Below are 20527 nucleotides of genomic sequence, written 5' to 3' on the forward strand. Positions count from 1 at the left end.
TCTGCAAGTGATGGCTGTTTATTGATAGAAACAGGCAAGTCCAGAGTGGCTCAGGGCCGGAGCACCCTTCTTGAAGGCAGAAGGTGGGTCAGCTGGCCTCTGTCTTGCCAGAGTGCGTGGGATCCTGGTCCTCAGCCCCTTCCATAGCAGTGGTGGATTTGGGGGTCCCCGCAGCCTCTAAAACGAGTTCCAGGGCCCCCTCGCCAGCTACTCGGTGTACCTTCTCCCCTCTGGCCGCCAGGATTTCTTCAATATTCCTGAGAAAGAGGGAAGTGCCATGACACTCCAGGCCCCGAAGCTGTCCTGCATCTTGGTCCCTCGAGGGCACCCCAGGCCAGTCTCGAGCACATGAGACCCTGTGCTGGTGTGGCATCAGGGCCATGCAGCCAGGAGGCTCCTGACCACTGCCCCCCACTGCTCTCCACAAGGTGGCGAGGCTGACCCTGCAGCCCCAGGGCCCTGACCACTGCACCTCACACCCCCCCCCCAAGTCTGGTGCAGTCAACCAGCCAGTGTCAGCACAGGACAAGAAAGCTGCATGCTAGGATCCCTGCCCCATAGCAGGCACTCAGGAAGGAGTGCCTACAAGGGTGAAGGAACCACAGAGTGAAAGGCAAGCTGTTGCTTTTAAGAGTCAACCTAGTCTGACACCCTCATTTTAGGGCAGGCCCGTGGCCCTGACAGGTAACCAGGTCCTACCTGCCCCCAGAGACTGTCAGTGAGGGCAGAAGTCAGGCAGTGAAGCAGGCCGGAAGGAGCTGATCTAGGGTGGAAAATTTAGCAAATAAAAACATGTTCCAATCTTGGGCATACTTTTACTAAAAAGTTACTTGTGTTTTATCTGAATTTCAAATTTAACTACACCTCTTGTGTTGATAAGGAAGCTGGGCTGGAAATGTGGGCTCTGTAATCCTCATTAGAAGGACGGTACCCCAGGGAGGTTGCGTGGGGCTCCAGACTCAGGATGGACCAGGCCAGCACTGGAATATAGACCTCTGTCCCCAACCCTTCCCAGGGAGCCTCACCTCTTCCCATCCAGGTCCGAGAACCAGCCCAGGTTGTCGGCGATGATGTGGTGGTTCTGGCAGCCAGGGCAAGTCACAATGACCACACCCTGGTGATAGGCGAGCTTGGAGATGCGCTTGGAGGACCTGGTCCCACAGACCTGGTGGAGACTAGAAGGTGAAGCCCTGCTCCCGCCCCCGCCTTTCCCAGAAGGACCCGCCCCCCCGTGATTGCCCCTCCCCCCGAATTAGCCGCACCCCTCCGCATGCCCCCGCCTTCTCCCAGAAGGATACCCCCCCCCCCCGAGTGATAGCCCCACCCCTCTCCTGGAAAACCCCGCCTCCCGAGGACAACCCCATCCTTCTTTGCCGTCCCGCAGCGCCGTCCAGCGCCAAGTGCAGGTGTGGGCCCGGGCCCGGCCCCACCCCCGCCACGTGCCCACCTTGCAGGTGTAGACGAGCTGGTAGTGCGCCGGCCCGGGTCCCGGCTCGGAGCTCAAGCGCCGCCAGCCACAACCCCAGGCCCGCCTTCTCCCCACGGCCTCCAGGCGGGCCCCGCGCCCCCACAGCCACCTCAGGCCGGGCCCCCGGGGCCGCGCGCAGCTCAACAGTATCGGCAAGAGGCCCAGCGCCGCCCGCACCATGCCGCCCGCCGGCCGCCCCGCTCAGCCGAGACCGCCCCGCCCCGCGGAGGCCACACCGCCGCCGTCTCGGAAGCGGGCACGCGATGGAAGCGGCCCTGCTCGGCTTCCGTCCCGGCGGCGGGCCGCGCTCTGCTGCCCCCTGGCGGCAGGCATTGCGCGCTGGCCGGCGCGGGGTCGGAGGGTGCGCGCGGCAGCAAGACCATCGGAGGCGGTGGTGTCCGGACCGCGGTCGTTTATTGACGGGGCTGCATTTTTAACACTGCAGCACGCTTGTGCATCACACAGAGATAGAACAAGCCCGTGCTCGCCAACGAAGAGGCGGCCCAGCGGGGCAGCGCCCAGGTCCCGGGCGGCGCCGTGTCCTCCTCCCACGACGGGCGGCTGGACGGAGAGGCCAGCTAGGAGCCCTCGGTGTCGGTGTTGTCGCTGCCCGTGGTATTCTCCCAGTCCACCTCCCCCTGCCTCGCGCCGTGCTGCATCTTCCTGAGGGCCCGCTTCCTGCGGGAGACCCAGGCGGCGCAGGTGGGCGCAGGTGTGCGCGGGGCCGCCGCCCCCCAGCCCCTCTCGCCCTCCGCCCGCGCGGGCCCACCTGCGGTAGTTCTCGAAGCTCTCCTTGAGACGCCGCCGCCCCTTCTCCTTCTCGGGGGGCTCCCCGCCGCTCAAGCCTGCGTCCTGCAGGAGGGGCGAGGCTCAGGCTCCGGCCAGCACCCGCGTGGGCCCCACGCCCGCCCCTGGGGCTGCGCACTGGGGGCCGGGCAGGCGGGGTGCGCTCTCCCGCCTTTCAGATGACAGGACTGGCCTGGGACGTACGCGCAGCCAGCGGGGATGGGCTCCAGGCCAGTGTTCCTTCTACTGCAGTGTCCGGTGCGGCCCCTTTGCCGTCGGGCTCCGTGCAGTGGACAGTGAGGCCGAGTTCCCACCCAGGTTAACGCTGCGCCCCACCCAGATGGGCCCGCCCCCTGCCCCCTGCCCCCTCTCCCGCTGCTTCGTCCAAGAAGGGAGGGGGCTCAGCTTCACGTTCCAAAACACCACACCCCAGGAGCCCATGGGCAGAGGCCTTGTGATCACCCCCCAGGCGTCGAGGTAGAGGAACCACTCTCCCCGTTATCATTCACACTGAGACCCACACCAGGGGCCTCCCAGGGCTCCAGGGACCCCAGGCAGCCTTACCTCGGGGGTCAGCGAAAGCCGCTCCTTCTGCAGAGCCACAGAGGGCTGCTCAGGGCTCTCCCCGATGGCCGGGCCACCTGCAAGGCAGAGTTGTACGTTTTGGTCCTGCCTACCTGCCAGGATCGCGCTCGCCAGTACCTCTACCCACCCCAGCCCAGGCCAGTCCTGTGCCACCTTCTGGGTCCTTACTTGGACCCCGCAAGCATTCCCATTGTAGAGACATGGGGACTGGGGCTCAGAGACCTCACTTCCCACTCCTGGCTCCCGGAGCACATGCTGCGCCCCGTCCCTGGGCAGGGGCTGGGGCACTGCAGCGTTGGGAGCAGAACACTGCAGGCTGCTGGGCTCCCTCCACATCTGCCGGGGCCTGGATGGGCCCAGGGCTCAGGACCCGCAGAAAAAGTGCTCTGACGGGCTGGCTCCCCTAAACTGTCCATGATGGGCGACTGTGGCTTCCAGGTCTTGCGGACATTGTGGTGGGAAAGGCCCAGGCCCAGGTCTTTCCCTCCTCCTTGGCCTCTGACCCTGAAGCCTGCCCCGCCTCCCGCAAGGGGCCACACCAGCCCTGGGTTGGGGCTCCCAGGATGGCTGGGCCAACAGCCTTCCCCTCCCGTTCGCTCCCTGCGGGTCCTGCCCGCCTGTCCCCACGTCGGGGCTCACTGGCCTCAAGTTCATGTCTTTGGGCAGCAGCAGAGGGACCAACCACTTACTTCTCCATTTGCTGCCTCTTCCTCTTTCAGCCCCCCTCAAGAAGCTGGGGTCAGGCCTGACGCTGAGGAAGTCTGTCTGGCTTCACATGCTACCTCTGCAGTGGTGCCCCCGCCACCACCCCATCCTCCCAAACTCCTGTCTGACACCCACCTTCAGAGCCAGCCCCTCGTCATCCCCGCTGGGTCATCTCCCTGCCACTCCCTGTCCTGTGCCCAGGCAGGCAGAAGGATCCCGCCCCTGCCAACTTAAGGCCCCAGTCACCCTGAGCTGTCCCTCCTTCCCCGCTCTGTTCTGCTTCCTGGCAGTGGCTACCTCCCCAGCTCCCTGCTCTGGAGGGCGGGGTGCCTCCACTCTGCAATCCCGGGGCCTGAGCGGGCTCCAATGGCCAGGCGTGTTCTCAAGGTGGGAGCTGGGATGTGGACCTGCAAGCCTGGGCCCCAGGTTCCAATGGGGCTCTTGTTTGCTGGCTGGGGACCCCTGGGGGTTGCTTATCCCTCTGAGCCTCAGTGTGCCCATTTGTGAAGTGGGGTTGTGGAGGTCTATGGGCCAGGGCTGGGGCATGTGTCCCCAGGCACCGGCGTCATGCGGTGTGCGTGCTGAAGGTCAGGACGGGTGCCAACTTGAGGCCAGAAGGAGGCCTTAGCCGGATTCCTCCGGGACAGGCCGCTCGCCTCCTCACCTTTGTCTGAGAGCTGGGCATCCTCCTCTAGGTCCTGGGGGAGCGAGAGCTTCCCAAGAGAGACAGGGCAACTGGTCAGACCACCAGTCTGCCAGGACCTGACCCTCAGCGCTGCCCGCCCAACCACCGTCACCCCCATGCCGGCTTCTCAGGGAGGGACCTACGCTGCCCAGCCGGGCGTTGGGAGGATGGCCGGCGGTGAGCTGAGCTCCCAGAGCTTCTGAGGGACCCATATGGGACTGTGGTCCGGCAGAGGCTGGGCCGGGAGTCCGGGGTGAGGCTGGCCCTGGGCCCGCCCCCAGAGTCACACTCACCTCCTGGGAGTTCCTCGGTGAGCCGTCCTCTAGGTCGGAGCTCTGTGGTCACAGAAGAGGGGTCGGTCGGCAGGCTGTGGGGGAACCGAGCCACTCGAGGGCATGGGGTGGGGTCCCAGGCCAGCCCGCCCTCCAGGGAGGCCCCTCTCCAGGCCATGGCTGGGCCTGGCCCCTGGCCAGAACGCCCCTCCCCCCCACACACACACCCTGCCGGGCCCTGAGCTATGCCAGCCCTGCAGCCCACCTCCATGAGGGCTCGGGGAGCAGGCAACCTTACAGAGGAGGGAGGGGCTCAGGAAAGTCTGGGGACCTGCCGAGCCAGCGGCAGAGCAGTGGCGGAGCCAGGCCAGGCCCAGGCCCTTTGGCGGCTCCTCCTCCGGGGTCTGCAGTCTCTAGGGACACACCTGCCCCCATGTGGCCGCACCCCCAGAGCCCCACCGTGGCAGAGCCATGGCTCTCTCTGACTGAGGGACACCGTAAAGGCCCCGGGGGAGGCCCACCAGGACGGACGTCTCCAGCTGCTGCCACCGGAGGCGGCCCTCCACCGCCAGCAGCTGGCCCTCGCGCTGGAACAGCTGCAGCTGCAGCTCGTCCGCCTTCTCGCTCAGCTCGCGGACCCGCTTCCGCAGCGCGTCCTTGTCCTGCAGGCTGCGGGCGTGCCGGGCGTGCAGCTCCTCGCGCGTCGCGATGGCCTGTGGGGCAGCGCAGGGCAGGGCAGCCGCGGCAGGGGGCTCTGGCTGGGGCTCCCGGCAGAGCGCGGCCCGCCTCCCTGCCCCCCCCCCCAGCCCCCCGGTCTTTCGTTTCCCCTCCCGGCTCTCTCACTTCTCAGCACAGCCCGCCTTATTTCTAGCAATGCTCCTGGGAGGGTTTCCAGCAACATGGCCGGGGACAGGCGGGGCCGGCGCTGGCCTCTTCCCCTTTCTCATCCGAGGATGTCATTCGTGTTTTGGGGGTTGTAAATGCAATACAGGCTCAGGATGGAACGTGTGGGCAGTTCAGAAAATATAAAGAAGATAATATACCCCTGGGAATAACCCCTGCTGACCCTGCAGGGTCTTCAAGTCCTGCTCTCCGGGCACATTCAGCCGTGTTCACATGCCCACACGCACGTTTCGTACTTCCTGGGTACAGCTTGATATCAAGAACGTGATTGTTGACAGACGTGTAACATTCTTTAAGACCAACGCCCCAGGCTTTATCAAGCCGGTCCCCCACGGCAGGGACACTGAGGTCAGCCCAGGAGGCCAGCCCACGACCTACAGTGACCGGCCCAGGAGGCTGTGGTTGCGAGGCACACTTGTAGGAAGCCAGCCTCCGCGTCCAGCAATGATCCAGAAGCTAACCCACAGCCCTGCCTCAATCGACCCCGACAGCCAGGGCTGGATTAGTAACAGGACATCCTGAATTTCTGTGCCAGCTTCCAACTCGGGACCCACCAGAGAAAACCCTGCCGCTCACCTCGGCGGCCAGGCCCCAGCGTCCCTGGGGGGGTAGCCTGCCCTGGGTGCCACCGGAGCCTGCGCGCCCCTGCCGGCCATGCACGAGGCAGAGGGGGCTCTGCTCAGGCAGCTCCGGGAAGGAGCTGTCCCATCGGGTGAGCTGCGCCCATTTCACACCCGCTGCCCCAGACCGCACTGCTGCCCATGGCCTCGAGGGAAGCACGCATCTGCCGGGCTTCCTTTCTGTTATTCCCACGAGACGGCTTTCTAGAAGTGGGTTTGCCGGGGAAAAGGAATCTACCTCTTCAGGCTCCTGATACAGATTGCCAATCACCCTCCAGAAAGTGACTGAAGCGACAGCTGTGGCTGATCAGAAACGACCCCGAGCCGTGACAGGAAAGTGATGGGAAACGAAGAAGCAGGTGCAGCCCTGCGCTGGGGCGCCGCCTCCCCACCCAGAAGAGTGCAGCCGGCCAAGGCGCCCGTGGCTTTTTAAGCGAAAGAAGTCTTTGCAAAACGAGTCAGAAAGCTTCCACTTTTGTAAAACAAAAATGAAACTACACGTACGCTGAAAAAAGTCTGGCAGGTACAGCAGAAGGTGGAGCGTGGACTTGCTGGCAGCAGGTGGGGCAGGGGTGGAGGAAGGGGATTAACTTCATTAGCATTCACGTTTTTAAACGAGCATGAACTGCTTTTGTCAGCGCTCCCTGAAGAACCACCTTGACAGCGGCATCCCTGAGAGGCCACCGCGGCCGGGAGGGCTGTGCGGCCCCTACCTGGTCCCGCTCGACGGCGACCTCTCCCATCTGCTGCAGGATGGTCTCGATGCGCTCCTTGTACATCTTGGAGTCCTTCCGCAGGGCCAGGCACTGCAACTCAAACATCTCCTTCTCCTCCGTGCACTGCGGGAGACGGCAGTTAGCGAACCGCCTGCGGCCCCGCCGGCCTGGAGCTCCAGACCGAAGCTGGGCCCCGATGTGCCCGGGCAGCGCGGGCACCAGGTGGGGCGGAAGGCTGGCCCTCGCCTCCAGGCAGGGGGAAGGAGGGGCGTGGAGCCCCGCTCAGTCGGCCCAGAGCGCACGCCCCCACCCGCCTGCCGCGTACCCGGGCGCGCAGGGCCTCGGCCTGGCGCAGGTCCTTGCGCAGGGAGAAGATGGCGGCGGTCTGCTCCTGGAGGCCCCTCTGCGCCTGTCGCCAGTCCTCCTCCAGCACCTGGACGTAGGGGCTGCTCCGGTCCGGCTTCCCCTCCTGTGGGTGCGAAGGGAGAGGGCGGCAGGACAGCGGGGCTGGGAGGCCCGGGCCGGCGCCCCCGCGCCCGCCGCGCCGGCCCGCGCCCCGGGGCCCCACCTGGACGGAGGCCTCCAGCCCCCGCACCCGCGCCTGCAGCAGCGCCTTCTCCTGCTGCAGCTCCCACAGCAGCTCCTGGCTGGGGCGCTGCTCCATGGCGCGCCTGAGCTTCAGCGTGTGCTTGCGCTCCACCGAGCAGTCGTCCTCTGCCTTCATGAGGCTGTGCTTGAGCCGGTCGACCTGTGGGACCGGCCGTCAGCATCCGCCCGGGACCCCGGCGCCCGCCGCCCGCCCCAGCAGCCCTGCCCGCCGCGCGGGGCACCTCCAGCTGCAGGTCGCGGTTGCGCATGAGCGCGGCGCCCCGCTCCTCGCTCTGGCGGGCCAGGCGCAGGGCCAGGTCGTAGTTCTCGTCCTTGCAGCGCTGGAGCTCGCGGCCGCCCACCTCGCAGGCCTCCTTGAGCCTCTGCACACGCTCCTGGTGCTTGCGCAGCAGGCTGTCCTTCACCCTCAGCTCCTTGATGAGGTCGTCCTTGGAGCCCAGCAGTGCCGTCAGGTCCTGCACCTTCTTCTGCAGCTTCATCACCTCGCTCATCAGCAGCTGCATCAGGCCCGACTCCCCGGAGGCGTCTGCGGACCGGGAGGGCGTCAGATGGTGCACGGTGCACCCGGCCCGGCCCGGGCCTCCGCTTGAGGACCAGCGGCTCCAGCGGAGCCTGGCCAAGGGGTCAGTTCCCGGTTGCGGCTGCTTCCCGTCCCGGAGAGGAACTCACCCCCCAGCCCTGTCCCCACCCCCTCCCAGGGCAAGGCAGGGCAGCCCAGGGCCTGGGTGTCCATCCCTCTTTGTCAAATTTTGTTACCATCCTGATTGAGAGGCAGGGGACGCGACTCGGGGCCGCCTCACAGGCTGCTGGGGCGAGCAGGCCTGGCCTCTCGGGCATGGCTTTAGCGGGCTCACATGGTCTTCTGGGCAGGAGGGGCTCTGAGCCAAGAATCAGCCTGTGCACCCCGCCTCCCACCTGCTCCCCCCTCCGGAGTTCAGGTCCCCCTTTCCTTCAGCCTCTGCTCGCTCCACGAGTGTTGGGAGGAGAGCGGGATGGGAGCGACACCCACACCAGGCCCAAAGCTGGCACCCTTCCCACACACGGCTCCGCTCCCTTTCTTTCATACGCGATTTATCCATGAGGGGACCAGGTGGGAAGGGGGCCGCCGGCTCCAACCCACACCATCCCCCTGCCCCTCCATCCGGGCCCTGTGCCTCCAGGCCCGTGTCCTGTTCCTCACCGATGATCATGGAGAAGACGCGGGTGGGCTCTTTGCCCGTGACCTTCCTGTACAGCTGTGGGTAGTAGAGCTCCAGGCTCTCTAGGAACGCCACGTAGCCCTTGTGGCCAGTCCGCTGCAGGATGTCCAGGAGCACACCTGCGACCCAGAGGACACGCGTGGGCACGCAAGGCTGCAGTGGTGGGGGTCTGGGCGGCTCTCCCGGGGCCTCAGCTGTGCGTGAAACACCACAGCCGCGGGCAGACAGGGCAGGGGGCCTCCGGGGGACGGGGTGGGGGACGGGCACTGACCTACTTTCCGCTTGCGGATGACCAGGCTGGGGTCACTGAGCACCTGCTCCTCGTCGTCGGGGTTCAGGACCTTGCACTGGCGCAGGTAGGGCGTGATGCGGGCGGGGTCGATGATGGAGATGAGCTTCACCCGGAAGCCCTCCAGGGCGCTCCAGCACTCGTCCTCATTCTCGTAGTCCGACATGGCGCAGCCGGGGCAGGCGGCTGGGAGGGAGGCCGTGGCTGAGCAGCAGGCGTTGCCGGGAGCCAGGCCTGCGCCTCGCCCGCCAGGGCTCTGGGCAGAGCCAGCCCAGGAACCCAGCCCAGGGGCGTCCAGGAGCGGGGCCGCCAAGAGAGGGAGAAGCCCCCGCTCCCTCCCATCGGCTCGCCCGTGTCGCCCTTCACGGCCCTGCTCCCGCCCCTCTGGCCACCCTGGGCTTTTTCTCTCCCCGAGTCACCCCAATAAGCGGGTCACCCCAATAAGCGTGGGGAACGGCGTGGAAATGCTCCAGGGTCAGGTGGCATCTAGGAGAACACACCCCCCTGCACCATGGCCCTCCTTTGGCCCTGTCCCCCCAGAGCACCCCAAAGTGCTGCGGGGCTGGCGGGAGGCTGCTCCCTACCCACGGAACTGTTTGTGCCGCCTACCAACACAACCCCCCTGGCACATGGGGGAGGGATTCCAGCCCCAGCCCCCGGCTGGCCAGTGCCTGGCCCCCGAGGCGCCAGGCTGTGCTGGCGGGACTTCCTCCTTCCCCGCAGGACAGTGCCTGCTCACATCCACTCCCGTCCCCGCCTCTCCTTCCGCAAGCTGGTGATGCAACGGCCACCTAGCAGCTGCCGGGCCGGCCTGCTCCGGGTCAGGCTCGGTGACAGGGTGCCCTCCAGGAAGGGTGACTGTGGACGGCCCACGGTAGAGGGAGAGCCGGGGCCCGGGCGCACTGGGAGGGGTGGCTGTGTCGCCCGGGGCCGGCCTGGAATGCGGCTCCCTGCCTCCTCCAGCCTCTGGGACACCAGCCGTCCAGGCTCCTGTCTGCCTCCCAGGCGAGGCCTGCTCTTGGGGACTGTCAGGCCAGCTCTCCGATAGGGGACCGTCTATGCTGGAACCACCCGCCGCTCTTCCCTTCTACACGACCAGTGGGGGAACCACTCTCTCCAGGGCCAGGCTGAGCCGGCAGCGGCCACGCGGTGGCCTCCTCCCCGCGGTGCGGGCGGAGACCCTGACCCCGCCACCGCAGGCTGAGCCTTTGACCTGTGTGGGAAACACCGGTTTCCAGCCCCAAGGGACTGGGCCACCCTCCTGGAGATGCGGCTGGCAGCAGGTTCGCGCTGCCCTCAGCCAGCCCGCCCGCCCAGCAACAAAGCATTGAATGAAACCACCAGCAACTTGGGGTCTCTGGAGTGTTTGGCCCAGTCCCCACCTTCCTAGCCGGATGTCCACGTGTCCCACACCTGACGGTGCCCTGCTGTTAATTCCAGTGAAGTGACCAGCAGGTACCAGGCGGCTGTGAAGGGGACAGGGCAGCAGTGCGAGGCCACCTGACGCCCGCCTGGGGTATCTGCTCCAGACCCCGCTCCCTGCCCCAAGCCCGAGCTGGGCCACAGCGGCTTCCAAACCACCTGAGGAAAGGGCACCAGGCCCGCCTACCTCGGGGTCCTCCTGGGGGTCAGCCTGGGCCGCCGGATTCAATGCGCGGTAGGAGCTGCCGGCTGCCGGGACCGAGGGAGGGTGGAGCCGGAGGAAAGCCGTCCACTTCCTGACGGGTCTGGTTAACCCCACGGAGGCCCGGCCGTCCTCCCACAGGGGACCATCCCCGCGCTGCCTTCTGATTCGCCCAAGCAGGGCGGCCCCGGGAGGCGGGGACGGGGAAGTGGAAGCCGCCTCTTCTCGGGGAAAGCTGCTCCCGCTCGGAGACCCCCACCCCCCCTTCCCGCCTCCCCGCCTCCCCGCCAGCCCGCCCAGCGCCAGCGCCCCGGGGCCCACCCTGCAGACCCAGCCCCGACCCTGCGGAGTGGGAGCTCTAGAGCCGTGGCTCTCCCAGGGTGGGACGAGGCCAAGCCACCGTCCGGTCCACTTTGGTCCCGTAAGGACTGCAGCGTGGTGTCCAAAGAGGGCATGGGGCTGGGGGGGGCTGCAGCCCCTAAGCCTAACCCCACTCGCTGCCAGCTCACGCTGCAGCTGGCTCCGCCCGTCCCTCCCTGGGAGCAGCCCCTCTCCACCAGGACCCACGCGACAGCGACAGCAGGGCCCCAGGGGAATCCCCAGGCCACCGCCCCACCAGAGTGGCCTCGCTGGTTGAACCGAGAGCGCTGCCACCTGCCAGGCTGAGCAACAGGTCTGGGAAGGGGCTGCAGCTGGGTGGGCAGGGGCCTGACCAGCGCTGCTGGCTCCCTTCCTGAAGGGTCCTGAGCCCCTCAGCCCCAGGGTTTTCCTCTGCCTCCTGGGCTCATGGTGGTCAGTAGGCTAAACCCGGGGAATCCTGGCACCACCAGGTGCTGCCGAGTGGCCGGGCCTCCCCGCAGGCCTCCAGGAGGCCCGAGGTCACCCTCCAGGCGTGGACAGGCCCCCAGCCCCCTGGGGGAGCCGTGTTCTGGGGGATCCTGCCCCAGCCTGGAGGGTCTGGCGGTGGGGGGGGGGGGGGAGTCCTGGTACAGGAGTGGTGGGAGCTGCGGCTCTGCGCACCTGGCGGGCAGAGGGCCGGTGCCAGGCCCTCCGTGACCCAGTGTTTCCTGTTTCATGACATGAGGCTAAGGAAGGAGTCTTCCTCATGGTGTGTTTATGAATTAAATAATAACAACGCCATGTTCTCTGACCACGTCATAATCAAACTAGAAAGCGGTAATAGGACATCTGAAAAATCACTAAGTGTGTGAGAATTAAATAACAAACATCTTAAATAACCCACAGGTCAGAGGAAATCACAAGGAAAATGGGAATTGCTGAGTCGAGTACCAGGCACAAAGTGAAACACACACACCCCCGAGTGGCGAGTCAGCCTGTGGCTGTGTGACGTGACGTGTGGTGTCTGGGTGCAGGCAAAGGGGAGACAGGTGACCCCAAGTGACTGCTGTCTGGTGGGGGGGGGGCAGGACACACGCGCTGGGCACACTTGTCCCATTTCTCTGTGTTGGAAAATTTCCCTAATAAGGTGAAAGCAAAGGGGAGTAGTGTGCAAGAACAAAGCTCCAGGAAAAGCCGGTGTCTCGGAGGGTGTAACCAAACCCCCAAACCCGAGCTCCTTCAGACAAGAGGGACAGAGAGGCCGTGGGGATTCGGTCTCCTGCCAAAGAAACGCCTGCACAGAATAAAAAGAGCACTGGCCCAGGGCTGCCGTGGGGACTGTGGGTAGACAGTCCGCCACTGGTCTGGGGACCCGCCTGGGTCGGCCTGTGTGGTCTGGATGGCAGAGGAAGTGGGCCCGCCCCATCCCTGTGGTGGCACCAAGAGGGCCACCAGCACCTGGGTGGGTGCTGGGCTGCCTCCTGCTTGGAGCGGCCCCCCAGTCTGAAGGCCAGAGCCACAAGCGTTTCTCGTGAGATGGGTAACCCTCTGTTTCTCCCCCTCCACAGGCCCCCAGAGGCCAAGTGTGCAGGGGCTCCGTGGACCCCAGGGCCCAGCTGGCGCACTCCCCACACACCCAGGGGTGGCCCAACCCCTCTGCACACCGCCCAGTACCTCAGGACGAGACCGCCAGGAGCGCGTGGCTTGCTTTTAATTAAGAAACAGGACATTTCTTTATTCCTCCCGATATTTTGGTTTGCACTCGGGGACCAGCCGAGCCCGTCACGACGCGGCCACTGTTGGCAGAGCCCTTCTGCCGCGGGCTGGGTGCCGGCCTCCCGGGGCGGGCAGGCTCGCCTGGGTCCAGCACGAGCCTCACCTCCTGTCGGCAGCAGCAGTGGCTGTCCGGCCCTGGGAAGTCCTGGAACACAAGATCACCCTGATGGCAGGTGGCCCTGGCCCCAGCCGGACCCCACGGGTGGGAACGCAGAGAGACGGCACTTTGCCTCGTGGGGCAGGGCGGGGTGGAGTGAGGCCTTGCTGGTGGCCACCTGCAGTCCACGGGGCGGGCTGTGCAGAGGACTGGCCCTGGAGCCTGAGTGGGCTCTAAGCAGGCCCACCCCAAGCATCCCCTCTGCAGCCCCCCACCCACCCACCCACCCACCCAGGGCTCTTGCTCCCGCTCTAGCCATCCAGCCCAGGACCCAGAACCGCCCACAGTGCAGCCCGCACTGTGCTAGAGGACCCAGCTCCTGCCTCTGCGACACCCTCCCCGGCCCGGGGCTCAGCGTGTGAAAACCGACCATGCTGGGCCTATTTGGTGCCTGCTATCTGGGCACTGGGGACCCTATGCTCGCCCTACGGGCTCACGTTCCGGGGGAGACGACGGACAAATACACGGATGGACCACATCGGGTATCAGGGAGGGGCAAGTGCCACGAGGGCAGACGGGCACTGGGACAGCGATGCCACCTTAGAACGGCCGGGGAGGGCGTCTCTGAGGAGCTGACCACCGAGCAGAGACCCGGACAGGGGCGGACAAGCCTTGCAGACAGACGGGGAGAAGAGGGCCAAGCAGAGAGGACAGAAGGGCCAAGGCCCCAGGCACACGTGGGCCGGCAGGAGGGAAGCAGCAGAGGCTGGGGTGTGGAGCCCAGTGGGAGAGGGGAGAGTGAGGGAGGGGAGGGCCTCCAAGACCCTGCCCGCAGTGGCCTGTATGCACCACACCCCACCCTGCGTGACAGCAACAGGCGGAGGGGAGCTCCGGAGGCCCCACGTGCCCAGAGCCAAGCTGGGGGCGGGCCCGGGTCCCCCACCCTGCCACTCACTCCTGCCTCCTCCGCTTCCGGACATGCCGGGCGCGCCGTGTCTGCAGCACGTCAAGGTCATCAGGACTGTCCGGGCAGCAGGGGGCAGAGGCCCGTGTGGGGTGTGGCGTTCCCTGAAACAAAGTCCAGGCAGAGGAGAACAAGAGTGACCCTCCAGCCGGGATGGGCAGGGGATGGGCTGGCAGCGAGGGACAGGTAGCTCTTTGGACCTGTCCCCGCGGAGATGGAACAGGAGGTGCCGCCTTCCTGGGGTCACACGCGGGCTCTGGCTTTCCCCTGACCCCTCTCTCACTCGGGGGCTCCAACCCCCTCTGACCAGCCCCCCAAGAGCCAGCCACCTATGCCATGGTTCCCCCAAACTGGGCCGGCCGGGCAGGGATGGAGGGCCCTGGGAGGCTGCACACGCTACGGGGGACGGCGAGCCTCCCTCCTGCCCTCACTCCCTAGGGCCCAGCAGTGTTTCGCCTTTGCTTCAGTCCAGAAGCCCCCCGGACTCCTAAGGCCGTGCTCCCGGGAAGGAGGCGGGCCAGGCCGCGGGCAGGCGGGACCGGCACAGCTCCAGTGACAACCCCGCCGCCCCGGCCCTGGCTCTACCAGGCCGGCAGCAAGGCCACCCCGCGTGAAGGCGAGGGACTGCTTCTGGGGGGTCACCGCCTGCTCGCCGGGCAACACCTGCCAGGGACCTTGCGGCCCTCCCTGTCCTGAGGCGACCCGGCTCTCCTGCTCAGCCCAGGCAACAGGGGCTAGGGGCTCCCTGGGTGCACGGGTCAGGGGACACCTTCACACGTGTGCATATCAGGTTTCTTGTCAGGAAACAGCTAAGGTGGTTTTGCCTCCACAGCTTAGAGAACTCTGGACGTGGACGTGCTGGAGCCGGCAACTGGACGGACCCCACAAAGCGCAGGCGCACAGACAGCCCCCCAGGGGTGTGTGTGCGTGCACGCGGGGGGGGGGGGGCACGGAGACTGAGGCCGCTGCTCCTGTGGATGAGGCCTGGGTGGCGGGACCCCCATGCTGGCAGTGAGGTTCCTGCCGCCGAGTCCGCACGCGACGGGGCGCACGGAGCGGCCTCTTCCTCCTCAGAAACCAGCCGCCGGCCCCCCTGCCACGACCTCCCCCTGCTCCTACCCCCTGTACTCCGGGCGGGGGCCGACACCCACAGGGGGTGCGGGCGCCCCGGGGGATGCGGACGGCGTGGGGAAGGGGCCGAGGCCTCCACACCGGCAACCGCCTACCTGAGCGGGCATGGCGGCCGCCTGGGGACTGCCGGCCGAGCCCCCTGGCTGCCCGTCGACGAGCTCTAGCTCCCCCAGGTTGCTGTCGTCACTGTCACTCCCAGGGTTGGACCTCATGGCCACCGACAGGGTGGTGGGGACGCCGCGGGGGGAGAGGGTGGCCAGGAGCGCGGGGAGGGCGAAGGCCGCCAGGAAGCGCACCCTCAGCAGCAGGTAGGCGGGGCTGCCCCAGAGCCGCGCGCGCACCCGCCCCAGCGAGGCCTGCAGGGCCCCGGCTGCCCCGCTGGGCACCAGGGAGCTGGCTCTGTGCTCCAAGGCCTTCTTGCGGAGCAGGAGGCCAGACAGTGCCCGCAGGCTGCACAGCGTGGGGGGCTGGTAGGACAGCCTGCTGCCCAGGGGGGGCACACGCACCCCTCGCTGCCCCCTCAGCCACTCCCGCACAGCTGCCTCGCTCTCCTGGGAGAGGAGGCCCAAGTCCAGGGCACTCTTCTCACGCCTGGACCAGGGCGGGGGCGGCCTCTCCAGGCCCAAAGGCCTCCTGGGCTCCCCTGGCCCTGAGGGCCCTGCTTCAGAGTCGTCAGCCAGGGGCGTAGCCTGGGAGGATGTCCTGGGTACAGATGTCCCCCCCGCCACTTGGGCCTCTCCAGGGGAGAGTCCCCCAGGGCCGTGGGCCATGTCCACCTCCGCAGGGCTCTGGGATGTGGGGTGCGTCGGAAGGGTCAAGAGCTCTGTCCTGGAGGCAGGGTCTGATTGTGTGTCCGTGTTGGGTGGGGGCTGCCAAGGGTGGCCCTGCCCAGGGAGCCTGGGGCCCTGGCCTGCCTGAGTCGCAGTCGCGGAGGGCAGCAGAGTCACCGATAGCCCGTGGGGGTCAGGAGTCCCTGTTGGCCTCGGAAGGCCCACCATCGCCTGCACAGGCACAGAGAGCAGCCCCTGGGCTGTGAGCACCCAGGTGACAGGCAGATGGGTGCTGGCTGCCGTGTGCGTGCCCAGAGCTGGCGTCAGGCTGAGGGGCTGGATAGGCAGCTGAACGGGGCTGGGGGCTGCAGGGAGAAAGGGTGGCGCCTTGGGCACGCCCGGCTTCCGGGACGTGGCGGGGGCCTGAGACTGTCCGAGACTGCTTGGCCGGCAGGTCACAGGGACCTGGCCGGGGCCCAGACCTGGGGCCCTGGAGGCGGCACGGGCAGCCGGGGTCTTCAAGGCTCCTGTGGAGGCCGGAGCGAGGGCAAAGGCTTGCAGCGTCAGGGGTCTCTCCTCCATGGCTGAGGCCCAAGAGCCTAACGCACTTGAACTGGCCGCTACAGGGCCCCCAGGCCCAGAGAGCACGGCACTGGAGACTGCGGGGCCTTGGGGGGCCAGCGGCTGGAAGACCACAGGCGAGGAGACCAGCACCTGGGGCAGGAGGACCGCAGGGCCCTGGGCAGCCTTCCTGGCTCGGGCCTCCCGCAGCCGCTTCTCCCGAAGCAGCTCAGACACAGTTTTGGGCTTGGGCCGGGGTCCGCACGGAGCCTGCGGGGGTGCCCGCGGCGTGGACTCCGCGTGGCAGGCCTGCGGCCCTCCACTCCCCGTGTAGCAGGTGCTCTTCTTCGCAGCTCCTTGGGCCGGCACGCTCTGGAGGAGGCAGTCTGCAGGGAGGACAGAACACTGGCCGATGAGCTCCCAAGATAGGATGCGTCCCAGGGGAAGGGCCCTCACAGTGGGCAGCTGCTGGGCCTGGCATCTGGGCCGAGAGGGGCACGTCAGCCTGGCCGGACGTCCCCAGACCTCCCCTCGCATGGCACCCTGAGCCCCCATGCTCCTGTCCCAACCAGGGCAGGCCCGGGAGGAAGGCCAGCCCACGACGGCCCTGCGCATCAGCCCTACATCTCGAACACCTTCCAAACAAGGACTGCTGGCTACACTGCCTTCCTCCCTGCGCGTCACCTCTCAGGACCCCAGACCCTCGCCCGATTCTGCTGGTGTGGGCAGACTGGTGGCCACAGGCAGGACAGGCCTGTACCAGACGCTGCCCCACCAGCCACACCAGTCAGGCCTCCTCCCTGAGGGGGCATTCAAACGGACCCACCGCAGGACGTCCCTGGTGGCGCAGAGGTTAAGAATCCGCCTGCCAATGAAGGAGACACGGGTTCGAGTCCTGGTCCGGGAGGATCCCACATGCCGCGGAGCAGCTAAGCCCGTGCGCCACAACTACTGAGCCTGCGCTCTGGAGCCCACGAGCCACAACTACTGAGCCCGTGTGCCACAACTACTGAAACCCGCGCGCCTAGAGCCCGTGCTCTGCAACAAGAGAAGCCACCGCAATGAGAAGCCCGCGCACCGCAACAAAGAGTAGCCCCCGCTCGTCGCAAGTAGAGAAAGCCTGCGCGCAGCAACGAAGACCCAACGCAGCCAAAATTAAATAATAAATTAATTAACTGAAAAAAACCAAAAAAACCAAAAAGCCCCAAAAAACAAAAAAACAAAAACGGACCCACCGCGAGGCACCGAAATCCAAAACCTGCAACAGGTCAGGCCCTTTCCCCACTAAACACAAACCACCCAGATAAAGGGAAAGGCAGATGGGCAGTACCTGGGGTGTTCTGGGCACTCGAGGGTACCTGGAAAAGAAACCAGAGTAGCGTCAGTGCCTCAGGGAAGTCCCCAAGGGCCCAGACCCACTTCTCCACCCCCACCAAGACCACCACTAGCCTGTCGCCCCGCCCCCAACGCGACTCCACCCAAAGGCACCCTTGGGAGAGCTCATCTCGGCGGGGTCAGGGCTGTGTGGGCTTTGCAGGGAGAGGCAGGGCGCCTGGCTGTCCAGGCAGGAGGGCACGGGGGTCCATGGCTTGGATGGGCCACCACAGGACCGTATTTGGTCCTCCGACCAGCAACACTGTTTTGTCATTTCCTCCCGAGGTGACCGGGCTCAGGGACACAGCCCCGAGCTGAAAGACTCAAAGATTTGGCCACCGGCACCAGGCTGCCACCCCAGCGGGGCCAGTGCCCAGGGCAGCAGGCGCCCAGTGGCCCCCACGCTCCACCCAGGGTGGGTACGGCAAGGCGGGAGGAACACACGCTGTGGAGCCAGGTGGGCCTGAGTGCCAGCGCAGGCCCTGCACCCCCTGGACTCGCCTCAAAGCCCCTCAGGGCCCCAGAACCTCCCCGGGAGACGGGCAGACGGCTCCCAGGGGCGTCTCGGGCTGGCCCCGGCCTGCGCGGACCCGGAAATGCCTCTCTCCCCGGCTGGACAGGCGCCATCTGCCCCGTGCTGGCTGTGCCGCTGGGACGGGAGGGAAGGGTGGCGGGAACCAGGGAAGCCCGTGCCTGGCACTCACCCTCACTCCTCACCTGCAGGGGCAGCGAGTCCCGGGCACCAGCCTGGAGCAGGGTGGGCGGCCGGGCCTTCCTCTCCCGGACGACCTCCATGCAGCCAGCTGTGTCGATCTGGAACAACTGAGGGACGTGGACACACGACACCACTTGACAGGAGGCCTTCCTGCCCATCCGGAGGCCCCCCACCCCCCTGCAGGGCCAAGGCCACGAGAGTGTCTGTGGAAGGACTCAGGCCAGCGCTGACCACAGCTGCTCTCGTGGAGCAGACCCAACGCCCCAGAGGCCCGGGCTGGGCCCGCACAGCCCCTTGAGGCTGTGGCCACGTGGCTCAGGCCCTAGCCAGGACTCGGGTCCTCCGGGCCGCCTCAGTGCTGCCGCCTTCCTGCCCTGACCCAGCCCCTCGGGACGGCCAGGACCCTCTTCCCCTCAGCGCCCAAACCCTCCCACACAGGGCTTAGCTGACGGCGGCAGGGACACCGCCCCATGGCTGCCCCTTCCACGCTGAGTTGAACGCTGAGAATCGTAGGCCACGGAAGAGCCATTTTGAAGGATCCACAACTTTGAAAAGCTGGACTTTAAGTGAATCCACCACAAACTTCAAAACTCCACCAAAAACGCAACGCACAAGAGAAAAAAAGTTGTGCATCTGTGGCTTCTTACCTGAATGAAGAGGGTGAACACCGGGGTGCTGGCCAGGTGGGCGCCCTGCAGCCGCCTCCTGATGCCGTCAGCTGAAGGGGACAAGGGCACGTGTGCAAAGGGGCCCAGAGACTGAGCACCAGGCAGGGGCCCCAGAGAACCCACACCCAGCTGCCGCCGCGTTCAACCAGAAAGAACGGCGAGGACCTTGCTGGCAGGCTGGCACACGCTCCTGAGCCCCGAGAGTCCTGCCCCCCCCAGACAGTATGACCCACGTGCGGGCACCGATGCACTCAGAATCCCGAGAAGATGCTCCCGCTTAGGCCTGAGTGTCTGGTCACTTCCTGAACCGGCCACCAGGTGCTAAGCAGAACGGGAGAGGCAAAACCAAACCCCCCACCAGGTCGACACTGGGCGGACGGTCCCCTCCCCTGTCCACCCTCCCCGGCAGGGCAGCTGTGACCTCCATGTGCCTGCAGGTCCCCTCCAGTCCCCCTTCCCCGACCGACTCTACCCCTGGGCCCCACGGGAGGCTCCCGAAGGGAAGGGGCCCCCGGGCAGTACCTCGACTGGGCGCCACGGCGGGCCTCCGGGGAGCGTGTGGCAGGACGACCTCGCCCACCCACGGGCTCACGGCCATCAGAAGCTGGTGCTCAAGGAGCCTCCTCTGCAGGGCGTGTCCCTGGCGCCGCTGCCTGGTCCTGTGCCACAGCGGCCGCACGCAGGGCCTGGCCCCGCCACTGCCACTGCCGCCAGCAGGGGTGGGCCCCGGGGCGGCGCTGCGCAGGTGCGGCTGCCTCAGCTCCTTCTGTGGGGGGAGAAGGGCCCTGGGGCTCCTGGCCAGGCTCAGCTGCAGGACAGCCACGCGCCCACCCTCACCATCCTCCACTCCTGCTGGTGCCGGAGTGGGGTGGGGATGGGAGACGGGACGGGTGCTGGGCATCAGGGTGGTCTTGGCCGCCTGGGGCGCCGCGTCTGGCACCAAGTGGCCACGTTGGTCTGAGCGCCTGCAGCGCTGTCTCCAGGGACCCCGAGTGGACGTCCCCACCCTGACAGACCACGGGAGGCTGCTGCTTTTGGGCACATGCACGGCTCCCTGCCCAGACCCCAAAGTGCCCCGCACCTGCGCCCTGGGCCGCTGGGAAACACTCTTTGGAGTGTGGTGACCTCAGAGGAGGGCACGGGGTCCCTAAGGCTGGGCTCCAAGAAGCTGCCCAGCTCGGCCACACCCAGGACTAACAGAGTCCCCGTTCCTCCGGGCAGCTCCCTGAGCTGATGACACGACGTGCCTGAGACAAACCCTGGGGCTTAAGGCCCTGCAGTCACAGACTCAAGGAGAGATGATCCCACGTGGCATGGGGGCCGTGGCGTCCACTGTCCCTGGTGTCAGAGAGTGGACTTCCAACCTCGCCCAGCACAAAACAGCCGCCCCCAACGTGGACGCCACCCAGACGTGGCCAGAGCCGTGTCTGGGCCCAGGGCCTCGACACGTCCACGGACAGGCCCCCGTGTGACCGGCTGAGTCAGACCTGAGCAGGCGGACAGCGGGACCCTCCACAGGGGCCTCCCTGGACTCAGGTGACCGAAGGGATAGCTCGTCCTCGCTGCGCCCACCTCCCGCCCCGCAGCTCGGGGCGGCACCCACCCTGTCCCTGCAGCTCTGCCACGGAGCCTTGAAAGCAAGCAAGCTGGGGGATTCCCGGGCGGTCCAGT

General features: G+C 66.8%; 3 protein-coding genes across 16 annotated transcripts in view; all 3 read right to left on the reverse strand.

Annotated features, from left to right (window-relative positions):
* Nucleotides 1-1746, reverse strand: DNLZ (DNL-type zinc finger). The gene is made up of 3 exons (XM_082401892.1): nucleotides 1448-1746; nucleotides 1026-1165; nucleotides 1-257 (listed from the first exon to the last, which is right to left on the reverse strand). The coding sequence occupies exons 1-3, from the start codon at nucleotides 1646-1648 to the stop codon at nucleotides 89-91; spliced, it is 510 nt and encodes a 169-aa protein (XP_082258018.1). The 5' UTR covers nucleotides 1649-1746; the 3' UTR covers nucleotides 1-88.
* CARD9 (caspase recruitment domain family member 9) lies at nucleotides 1670-12576 on the reverse strand (the record flags this gene model as incomplete). Of its 12 annotated transcripts, none has more annotated exons than XM_082401856.1 (12): nucleotides 12475-12576; nucleotides 8820-9023; nucleotides 8530-8667; nucleotides 7571-7875; nucleotides 7066-7488; nucleotides 6738-6863; nucleotides 5023-5214; nucleotides 4523-4564; nucleotides 4209-4257; nucleotides 2819-2895; nucleotides 2238-2320; nucleotides 1864-2146 (listed from the first exon to the last, which is right to left on the reverse strand). In XM_082401856.1, exons 2-12 carry the CDS (start codon nucleotides 9001-9003, stop codon nucleotides 2047-2049), a joined length of 1719 nt encoding a protein of 572 aa, XP_082257982.1. In that variant the 5' UTR covers nucleotides 9004-9023; nucleotides 12475-12576. The 12 variants fall into 12 exon arrangements, 9 of the variants coding, with proteins under 9 accessions (XP_082257981.1, XP_082257982.1, XP_082257979.1 ...); XM_082401853.1 differs by lacking the exon at nucleotides 12475-12576 and adding an exon at nucleotides 10447-10562; XM_082401857.1 differs by lacking the exons at nucleotides 4209-4257; nucleotides 12475-12576 and adding an exon at nucleotides 5545-5653 and having other exon boundaries at nucleotides 7066-7209; nucleotides 7309-7488; nucleotides 8820-9344.
* SNAPC4 (small nuclear RNA activating complex polypeptide 4) overlaps nucleotides 12509-20527 on the reverse strand; it is a 26490-nt gene continuing 18471 nt past the window's right edge. For 2 of the 3 annotated variants that reach the window (XM_082401836.1, XM_082401834.1), the window contains 7 exons: nucleotides 19379-19622; nucleotides 18836-18906; nucleotides 18191-18295; nucleotides 17430-17457; nucleotides 14864-16485; nucleotides 13629-13741; nucleotides 12509-12721 (listed from right to left, as the gene is read on the reverse strand). In XM_082401836.1, the coding sequence (XP_082257962.1) occupies nucleotides 12676-12721; nucleotides 13629-13741; nucleotides 14864-16485; nucleotides 17430-17457; nucleotides 18191-18295; nucleotides 18836-18906; nucleotides 19379-19622 (2229 nt within the window). In that variant the 3' untranslated portion in view covers nucleotides 12509-12675. Of the gene's footprint in view, nucleotides 12722-13616; nucleotides 13742-14863; nucleotides 16486-17429; nucleotides 17458-18190; nucleotides 18296-18835; nucleotides 18907-19378; nucleotides 19623-20527 lie in introns of all 3 variants that reach the window. The other variant, XM_082401835.1, reaches the window with a different exon arrangement.

This window comes from Balaenoptera borealis, assembly GCF_965194805.1.
Source record: "Balaenoptera borealis genome assembly, chromosome: 8".
NCBI lineage: Eukaryota > Metazoa > Chordata > Mammalia > Artiodactyla > Balaenopteridae > Balaenoptera > Balaenoptera borealis.

What these genes read in the sequence shown, in the direction of transcription:
- DNLZ (XM_082401892.1), bottom strand. Translation starts at nt 1,648, where the DNA reads ATGGTGCGGGCGGCGCTGGGCCTCTTGCCGATACTGTTGAGCTGCGCG. An exon ending in AGCTCGTCTACACCTGCAAG is followed by an intron (nt 1,166 to 1,447) that starts GTGGGCACGTGG and finishes AGTCTCCACCAG; the next exon opens with GTCTGTGGGACCAGGTCCTC. An exon ending in TCGGACCTGGATGGGAAGAG is followed by an intron (nt 258 to 1,025) that starts GTGAGGCTCCCT and finishes CCTCTTTCTCAG; the next exon opens with GAATATTGAAGAAATCCTGG.